General features: G+C 41.9%; 1 protein-coding gene across 1 annotated transcript in view; it reads left to right on the forward strand.

Moving 5' to 3' along the window:
- Positions 1-8,894, forward strand: part of LOC122535138 (laccase-1-like) — a 47,148-nt gene extending 38,254 nt beyond the window's left edge. Inside the window, exons 2-10 of the mRNA XM_043666385.1 lie at positions 1,754-2,114; positions 2,430-2,714; positions 2,805-3,078; positions 3,592-3,796; positions 3,937-4,121; positions 4,573-4,768; positions 4,958-5,170; positions 5,738-5,968; positions 6,091-8,894. Coding sequence (XP_043522320.1) covers positions 1,754-2,114; positions 2,430-2,714; positions 2,805-3,078; positions 3,592-3,796; positions 3,937-4,121; positions 4,573-4,768; positions 4,958-5,170; positions 5,738-5,968; positions 6,091-6,263 — 2,123 coding nt within the window. The 3' untranslated portion in view covers positions 6,264-8,894. The remainder of the gene's footprint in view (positions 1-1,753; positions 2,115-2,429; positions 2,715-2,804; positions 3,079-3,591; positions 3,797-3,936; positions 4,122-4,572; positions 4,769-4,957; positions 5,171-5,737; positions 5,969-6,090) is intronic.
- Positions 8,895-10,497: the final 1,603 nt, after the last annotated feature.

A 10,497-nucleotide genomic window follows, 5' to 3' on the forward strand; every position in this document is an offset into this window, starting at 1 on the left:
AGCGTTTAGTATCTTTTTATTACAACTTTCTCCACTTTCCATCAATTTCGCCGCGATAAAATATCGAACACCCATTTCGTAATAACAGATTTTCCGTTTTCATAGCAAGTTCCACGCGATATCGGCGTTTTTCACCGCGCCGCGCGGCGACAGACGAATACGGCGAGGCAAACGTACCGCGTTACTCATTTCGATTTGGCGAACGTTATCCTAGATACGAGAATTCTAGTGCCGCGCTGCGAAAGCTACGCAATCCGAAATTCCTTTACATTTTTTTCAACGATCTTGAGCTGGCAATTTGCTTTCTTTTTTTCTACCGAAATGGAACCGGTTCGTAAAAGCGCGATTTATCTCGGCTTGATGATTTTCAATCGAAGTCACCGTCCAATTATCTCCGTTAAAATTCCAAACCTCCTTTCGATTTCATACAGCGACAGGTTACGCGCGAATAAATCGCACGCGATCGAATTTTGTTCGACGAAAGCCAAGTGGAAAACGTGGATATTAGAAGTTTCGCGAAAGCCAGCCAAGCATTTGCGCATGAATATTTCATAGAGAACCGGGACGAAATGCGGTCGGTTGATACGTCCGAAACGGTAGCAACAGAAAGGTAAATTGCGAGTACAAAGGTGTTCCATAATCAGGTTTTCGAGTAGCCAGAGGCCGTGGCATCCACGTTGTGAAAACTGCTCGCGAAAGTCGCTCGAGCGTCGCGATAATTAAAGGGAAAATGCAGCGCGAGGTGTGCTGCTAATGCGACCATCAAATTAATCGTTGTTCTCATTCCGCACCACGCGCCTCGCGGTTGTGTTTCTTTCGGTTCGTAATCGTCGTAATTAATGAGTTAATCGCACTTTGTAATTTCTGCTAGTAACGATCCCATTGAGTAACGATACACGATCGCGCTTCAGTTTCGACGACGGTGACGTTCTTTTTCTTCTTTTTCAACGTTTCAGGACAGGGCTGAAGCGTACTGGTTCATTGGACAATGAAATCCTCGTCATTATGAATAACCTAACAACTACCTTGACTCTCGCGAGAATTCGCATCCGTGCCCGGGAGTAATTTCTCGAATCGCGAATCGCGTTTACTCCGCGCACTTTCGTAACATCAGACCGACGAGCACGGCCGAGATAAACGATCGTTTTTAGAAACTATGAATGCGCATTAGAAGCCGGCAGTTGGGTTTTAATCGTCTCTATTTTTCCTTATACATAAATCAAAAAAATCTAACTTTTACACGCATCGTGTGATACGCACGGGAGAAAACCTTTCGAATTTTTTGTCGATCTCTCGTTACTTTCTTCTTCGTTGCACGCTTGTTTCATTTATCGTCGTAATGGTAGCGTTGAAACGACATTAGACGCCATATTGCACGCGTATACCGTACTGCAATTGCGATAACTGTTATAGTTACGAAGTGCCGTATCGTTGAAACGTGTATTTACCTACTATAAATAGCAATAGGTGCAACGTTTTTTGTCCGCTGTTAATTATCTACATCTGCTATACCGTATCTTACGCTCGTTCGATTTAAGTATGCAGTATTTCTGAGTGTTATGTATTATATCGGGGAAAACGAGCGAAAAAATACTTTCCAGTTCCTCTTCCTCTTCCTCTTCTTCTTCTTTTTCTTCTTCTTTAATTTAATGGATATGGCGGTATAAATTGTTGATGTACACATTTACATATATTCAAGCTGTCAAGTTTAAACGTGAATTTCTCACTTTAATTTCGTACGATCGATTCACAGACGTGGTAGACGATCAGACACCAGCGTCTTCTTTTTGGACTCCAACCATCAAAACGGGCAACATCTTCACCGACGACAGCACCAATTTTTTCCCCTCGAGTCACGGCCTTGTGCAGACCCATCCGACTGGTAACGTATTCCGAAGCGGTTTCGGCGGAATCGACAATCTTGGTAGTCGGGGGGTCACTGTCAGACCACCAAGGACGAGACCCCTCGACTACAGCGAACGATCCACGGCCGAATTGCGACGAAATCCGGCGCTTTCCTCGCCGGACGAGTGTGCCAGAGCTTGCCGGGAGAACGAACCTCCTAGGATATGCTATTACCACTTCACCCTCGAGTATTACACTGTACTTGGAGCGTGAGTATCTTTCATCCTTGGAGAAATTTATATGAAACGAAATTTGAAAATCTTATTCGATATCTTAACTGCAGAAACGAGGGCAGGAATAATTGGGGGAGGAAAATTCGAGTAGAAGTATAAATTGAATTAAGACTTAAATTTATAATGAATAAAAAATTGAATTAATAACAAAAATCAAGAATTAAAGTAACGATAAAGCAAGCTAGGGAAATGAAACTGAGAACAATAGAGATTTGAATTTAAATTTCAAATTTCTCAAGCTGCCAAAAACCTTGGTTTTCACAATTTTTGTGTCTTTGCGTGATTTTACAGCGCGTGCCAAATATGCACACCGAACGCGACCAACGTCGTCTGGAGTGACTGCCAATGCGTGTTAGCGGACGGCGTGGAACGAGGTATTTTAACAGCGAACAGGATGGTTCCCGGCCCGAGCATTCAAGTTTGTCAAAATGACAAGGTCGTGGTCGACGTGGAGAATCACATCGAAGGTATGGAAGTTACCATTCATTGGCACGGTGTGTGGCAAAGAGGAACCCAGTACTACGATGGTGTACCATTTGTAACGCAATGCCCTATACAGGAAGGCAGCACGTTCAGGTAACGAGAAATTAATTTTGCTCTCTCGTTACGTTCCTCTTCCAAATTTTCTTGATAAATTCATTACATATCGATGTTTGTAACGCGTAGATATCAATGGACAGCTGGAAACGAAGGTACGCATTTCTGGCACGCTCACACAGGATTGCAGAAAATAGACGGTCTCTACGGAAGTATCGTGATACGTCAACCGCCGAGCAAAGATCCTAATAGCAACCTTTACGACTACGATCTGACTACCCATGTTATTCTTCTTAGCGATTGGTTCCATGAGAACGCGGCCGAGCGTTTCCCTGGTCGTCTGGCAGTTAACACCGGTCAAGCGCCTGAAAGTGTATTGATCAACGGAAAGGGACAATTCAGGGTATGATTCGCCTACATGTTATCACTGTGATTTTATCTAAATATCTAAATTGTATTCGTCTTAATTTTTATTAATCGATTAACCATCAATATATAAACGTTCCGTCCTTTTGAGTATTTTACATTTCAGTGATTTTTGCAGCTACATATTTTTTTTCGTGTCTATTACTAAGTATCCTCACTCCTATTGTTAACCATCGGTATATATAAACTTTCTGTTTCTTTGGTGATCTTACATTTCGATCTCCGAAATTTGTTGCAAATTATTTACAGCTACATATTTTTTTTCATTTTTTTCTTCTCACATCTATTACCAATCATCCTCACTCCTCCTCTAGATTCTGACAAGTCTCACGACCTGAAACAAAAACTTCGTCAGGAATATAAATTTCTAAATCACTTCCACAAACTCTCATCGCACATTTCAGTCTCTGATTCAGATTTATTCGAGAAAGAATTCCGAATTTCCATTAACATTGCGAGACACTCCAGAACTCGTGTTTTTTGTCCGCAGGATCCGAACACCGGTTTCATGACGAATACACCCCTGGAGATATTCACCATAACTCCCGGCCGCCGTTATCGTTTCCGACTGATCAACTCATTCGGATCGGTCTGTCCGTCGCAGATCACGTTCGAAGGTCACACCCTCACCATAATCGCAACCGACGGCGAAGCAGTGCAACCGGTCGCCGTGGACACGATCATCTCGTTCTCTGGTAAAAATCGTTTAATCCCGATCGCTCGATCCTTTGACCATGCTTCGCGAGGTCGGAGGGAAAGCTTGCTCGCTTTTATCCTTTAGACTTGAATTGGGGTACAGTTGTGAAAGTAAAATACCGACTCGGATGATTTACAGGCGAACGATACGACTTTGTAATAAATGCGGATCAACCGGTTGGCGCGTATTGGATTCAAGTTCGTGCGCTTGGCGAATGCGGTATTCCGCGTGCCCAACAGCTAGGCATACTGCGATACGCTCGCGGACCTTACCAACCATCCACCACCGCACCCACTTACGATTTTGGTCTTCCACAGGGTGTTGTAAGTGCAACTCGTTACCGTTTCGATATGTCGAAACCATCCCGATTCGAAAAGGAAAGGATTGCACCTTCGCTCGAAGTATTTCCTTTAATTATAGAATTTCCCTTCGAATGTCTATGTACGTTGCGCAAACGAAATTACAGCGGTTGACTTGCGTTTCTACGTCGGCTTGCCAATTTCTAGAATTGATCCTGCGGGTTGTTTCAATTCGATGGAAAAAAAAACGGACTTTTGGAATTTTAGAAATTTAGATGAAATTTCAGAATTTTTGAAATTTTTGAAACTTCGGAACGAAGAGTGCCCTTTAGGAAACTTGAAACAAAGAATGAAAGCGAATACCGGCTATTGAATGTCGGCCATAGATAACGCAGAGAATCGGGGAATTCTCTGTCTTACCAGTAGCGGATAAAACTACTTCGCTGTTCTTGATTACGAAACTGCCTGCTTTCAGGTGCTGAATCCGCTGGACGCGATCTGCAATCGTCAACGGGAAGACGCGATCTGCGTGAGCCAGCTGAAAAATGCCCGCCAAATAGACCAAGGAATTCTCCAACAACGTCCCGACGTGAAAATATTCCTGCCATTCCGTTTCCTCTTTTACAGGCCAGAAGAAGTCTTCCAGCCTCAAACGTATAATCGATTCTTGGGTAAGTCACGCGGCCGATTTTAAAATCGCGGCCACTTTCGTAGGGAACGGCCGCTCTCGGTTTCTTTCTATCAAACGATAGCTTCGTTTTTCCTTGCCGATCTGTCGCAAGCGTCCGTTTACAATTGTATCTATTAATGTCGGAATTCGTAGCCAGCCGTTTGTCATTTCGCGTTTACGCTTTCCACAGTCGCCCCGACCGGAGATCATGTAATTTCTCTCGTCGATGAAATCTCGTTCACATTTCCGCCGGCGCCTCCGCTTTCGCAAATCGACGACATCCCGCCCGAACAATTTTGCAACGGCGACAACAGGCCTGCCGACTGCGGCGCTAACTGCATGTGCACCCACCAGGTTGATATCCCGCACAACGCGGTCGTCGAAGTGGTTCTCGTCGATGAAGGTGCGATTTTTCTTCAAAATGTTTCTTTTCAAATACGTAGAAATCATAGGAGGGACATATGACGAGTCGCACTTTTTTTTCTTTTTCGTCGAAATTACGAAATCCTCCTATTCGATTTTAAAATGAAATTATTTTTTCAGCCTTCTTTTTTTTTATAAAATTTATCAAGTTTATATGACGTGCCATTATTACTTGAGCTGCAAAGTATTTCCGTTTATTTATCAAACGACGATATAAAAGTCAAAAAGTTGAAATTTGTGATATTTTGATACATAGTAATTATAAAGTGTTTATCATAGTTTTCTCTTCAATATTGCGTATTAGAATTTTACTTCGTTAAACGATCCATCAGAGTACATAAAGTCAACCTCGTGAAACAAGTATTTGATATTACCTGTTTAGAATTGCTAAGTATTAAAGTATCAAGTCCTAGAAATAAGGACTCTAATGTTGTAATACTACACATTAAATTTTCAATCAATTGATAAATATTTTATACATCAGGAAAGGGTTGGAGAAAATAACTCAATCAGGCTTGCAGAAAATAACCCAATCAATTCTTTACAGTGCAACAACCGAATCTGTCGCATCCTTTCCACTTGCACGGCTACGCTTTCAACGTAATCGGTATAGGCCGTTCTCCGGACAAGAACGTGAAGAAGATCAATCTGAAACACGCGTTGGACCTCGACAAGAGAGGCCTGCTCAATCGACAGTTCAATCTGCCACCTGCCAAGGACACTATTGCCGTTCCAAACAACGGATACGTCATTTTCCGGTTCCGTGCGGACAATCCTGGTGAGCAAAATCGCTCGATTAAAAAAGTTATTAGCACGGTATTTGAAAAGTCACTTGAAAATATCGCGAAAAGAACGTACTATTGCAATCGTTGAACACCGTTTCTTCTGTTTCCGTTCCAGGATACTGGCTGTTCCATTGTCACTTCTTGTTCCACATACTCATCGGAATGAACTTGATTCTGCACGTTGGAACCCACGCGGATCTGCCGCCAGTGCCGCCGAACTTCCCAAGATGCGGGGACCATTTACCGCCGATCACACCGCCATCGCTGTCGCTGGACTCGTTTCATTGATTCAACCTTGAGTGCGAACTGAGAAATCAGAAGGCGGTCCAAAGCACAAGACACGATACATTTCTTTAGCGTATTCCTGTAAAGTAGTCACAGTATGCTGTAGCGAATTGATTTTCGTAGATCTTCCTCTCTTTTGTCGGTGAGCGTTTCACGCGAGAACAATGGAGGAAGATAGCGAGCAAGCGAAAGAGAGAAAGAAGAGAGTGCGTGAGAGGGAGAGAACGAATGTGAGAATGAATAAAGAGAGCAAAGAAGAATCGTGGCCCTCCGAAAATTGAGGAGGTTCGCGAATCGATCGACGGGAGAATCAGCGGGAAGAGAGTTGTTCGATCCAGACGCAGCAGCTACCGATACCGCTTTTGATGCCGCAACGAGTCCAGTGATTGGCAACAGCCGATATTTATTACGTATCCTAGATGCTTTTTACTCTCCTCCGATCGAATGATTTTTCACCGCGTGGAAGAAACGTGACGAAGAAAGAATCGCGACGACGGTGATTTATTAACACGCGTACGTGGCAAAAGCATCGCGACAGCCAGCTGTCGCAAGGACTCGCGAAATTAGTTACTAACATTTGTAACTTGTGTAAATAATGTAGAAATAGTCGTGTTACACTTTAACGAGACATTAACGTGGGAGCTATTGGGGATAAAATGGCGCGCACATGGAATCATTGCGGAGACAATGCGCACAGCGTACGAGACCTTTCACCGATCGGTGAGATGGCCGATCGGTGATCATTAGAGAAACGCTGTTTAAGGAAACTCGATCCGGACGATCGTTGGCCACTTAGCACCGAGCGAAATGGCCCCGATACTCAAACGACCGAAAGCTTCGCTGGATCGAATCCAGGTTCCTAAAGTGGCCTTTTTTTCTTTTAGTTAGGAAGGGAAATTCGTGCTCGTAACTGGGACACGTGGATTTCGTTCGTGTCCTTGTTCGTGTCAGCATTTCAAGTAGTGCAATTAGAGTATATACATACTGGAGAGAAGGTAACCATTAGCTTATTACCTAATATGTGGAGGATTAAGAGAAGCAAGATAAAAAGGGGGGAAAAAAAGCACAAAAAATATTCGTAGAGGATTAGTGGTCGAGGGTTGTCGAAGAAATTTCCACGACGTAGCCACGGTTGTAGAACCAAATACTACTCACCTTTTGCGAAACACACGCGCACTAGGCCGCGTCGTTACTTCACATCTTTTCTTTTTTTCTTGTTTTTCTAGAAATCAACGATTTGCGATTCCATTCCATTATTTATTTCGCTCAGCGTGAAATTTCGACGTAAACCTCGAACGTTGTTTGACTTCTCTCGCTGCGTGCGAGTCGTTTCAATCGGTCAATCAACACCTCCTTCAATCAACACTCGATCAATTATATAAATACGTATTTTATATTCGGGCTGTACTTGTCCTTCTATTTAACGACATCGCGAATGATAATGGATATTTTATTCGTTACGTGAACAACCATTAAGCACGCAGACAGATTTCCTATCGCCACACGTATGCATATAGTATTTACGTTTATTCATGATGCTTCCATTTCTTCTTCTATAGTTTGTTCTTCTTCTTTTTTTATTCTATTGCGAAATTGGTGAATACAGTTACTCGCAACTCACAATTACAACTCTTGATGATCGTGAGAGCGATCGCGAGTCGCTCACGACGAACGCACGTACACCACGTCACGATGCTCGACGTTTCGTAGATAATATTCTTCTATTTCACTCGGCTGATATACACTCGATTCAGGACCATTGAAACACGAAATGCTCGATCGTGGCGATACTTAATCACCGACTGATTAATGAGGTATACGTCGGTTAGATGGATGTATATTATACGATGTCGCATTTCAACGATCATAGTAGTTTGTTTCACGGAAGAGAGTGTCTCTAGCGTTGAGCGATCTGACATGGAACCACCGTGATTTATTTCACGTAATTTATGGTGGCGAAGCTCTTGGCCTTTCCGTCATGGAAGGAGTAACAACCAGAGATACTCTCCTCGGTATTGTTGAAGATGGAACGTATACGCTAATCGTCGTTTCCGCTAGCCTAGGAATCTTCTTCGCGAGGCCGTGCATTCGTATCGGATAGCTTTGAATTTTCTAGAGCAGCATTCTTCGGCAAGGATAAGTTTCAAAGAACGAGGGACTGTCGTTAGTCAGACGTTCGGTCATTATTTATTTGCGAAAGACGTATCTACCGACACGATATTTTCACGTTGAAACGTGAACAATCGATCATCGTTCTCCAATATTGCTTCACTAGCATGTCACTTCTCTTACGAATACAATTTCTTTTCTCTTTTCGTTAATTTATTTATACACTTTCGATCGAAAGATCTATGACGTGCACATACACTTTTATAAGGAAATTATTTGACAGAAAGCGTGCTTTGTGTTTGACTAAAATATAAGCTGAGGAAATTACAAAGTGGAACGTTTGTAATATTAACTTGTGTGACGAAAATGCCTAAGAGAGTCAGCAGTTATTGTCCACATGGAGGGATGAGGTTTCGTGTTTTTTTTTCTTTTTTTTTTTTGTACAGGTACTATTTAAGCGAATAATTCGCGTATACTCCGTTATCAGATAAAGATGTACATTTAATAATAAATTTGTTTTTAAAAGCTCGACTACCTTCCCACTTTCGACAATTCTCGTAACCCCGTTGCGTCGTTCGCACGGAAGATTCTTTTCGTTCTTTTATCGCTGCGCTGCGTGACAAGATGTTGACCTAACTTTCTTTAAAAAGAAAAACGACCGAGAACAACAACCATGCGCAAAGTGCTAGAATACTGTTATCGTTAACGTTAACAAGTTCCGCGTTAAATGAAGTTGCAAAAGTAGCGGTACTTAGACTCGGTCAATTAAGCCAGACGAGAACAGCGCGTTTAACCCGGATGTATGATCTCTTCCGAACAACTAATGAAAGGTACATGAAACAGATTTTGTTTCAAAGTGAATCAGCTCTTCGTTTGATGAAACGTGACACTCGGATAATTTTCACGACAAAAAGTTTTCAACACTGCTATTCAATTTCATTTGATTTGATTATTTTAGGTAGATTTTTATGAGAAATCTTAAGACGCAAAAATAAAAAAAAAAGTAGAATATTTAGTAAGTAAACTAAACTCTAATCGAATTTTCATACGAGAAATAAGAAGATGCAAAAATGCACATGACGCGCGTAATGAAAGTATATAAATTGAAGAAACTTGAAATCTATTATAATATTTAGTGGCAAAAATGCAGATAATACAGGGAAGTATGTAAAATACTGAAACTAATGCTTAAATAGATTCACAAAAACGCGAATCTGTATAAACGTCCGTTTTTATATCCGAAACTTTAGACACGCGTTTCTATATGCGGTTTTATCGTAATGGAGCCTCGCGTTCGTACTTCGTATTCCATGAAGTATTTAGTATGACAAAGTATTTAGAATGACGTGCGTGCGTCTCTACGTGACTGGGCGTATTCATGAACGACTGGTATGCAGCACGCTCAAACGTCTCGGGGTCACACACTTTTGCCAATAATACCATCTTACGAGAACGAAGATTTAATTGCAGAATAACTGAGTCTATAATATTTGAAAACGGTTGAAGGTAGGTAAGTCACGCGAGCCGCAGTTTCATTCCAGCGTTCATTCACTCGCGCATCGATCTAACGTCCGCCTAACGAGGAAATTTATCGTGTTCACGCATCCGTTAAATTGGAAACGTTCCTCTCTATGAAAATCTCTTTTTTTCTTTTTCGAAATGATTTCGAAAAGAATTTTTTCGCAGAAATTTCGAAGATCGAGAGACATTCGATAGGTGTGGTAAATAAACGTCTCGAGTAGTGTTTTTTTTTTTTTTTTTCTACAATTTTACTGTATTTGAAAGAGCATATACTTGTAACTCGTTGAACATGGAATGTTTCATTGAGCTGTTACAATAAGAACTCGTGTTACCGCGAGTGAACGGAGTTGACTCTCTAGTGTCTATTCCTCGTTCCAACCAATTTCCTAGAATTCGTAGACTTTTCTTTGTACAAAGTGTAAATTTCCCTCTCAGTTTCTCTCGGACACAGCGAAGTGATTTTTCTACTTGAGTGTTCCTCGTTTCAGCTGTTTTTCTAGGTAATTTTTTCTTCTGTTTTCTCCTCCTTTGTACAAAGGAAGTGGGAATTTTGCTCGCGGCGACAATACTTGCAGTCGGACGGTACGAAAGTCATACAAGCGGATGA

The sequence above is a fragment of the Frieseomelitta varia genome, unplaced genomic scaffold (assembly GCF_011392965.1).
Source record: "Frieseomelitta varia isolate USP_RPSP 00005682 unplaced genomic scaffold, Fvar_1.2 scaffold_152, whole genome shotgun sequence".
In the NCBI taxonomy this organism is placed as follows: Eukaryota; Metazoa; Arthropoda; class Insecta; order Hymenoptera; family Apidae; genus Frieseomelitta; species Frieseomelitta varia.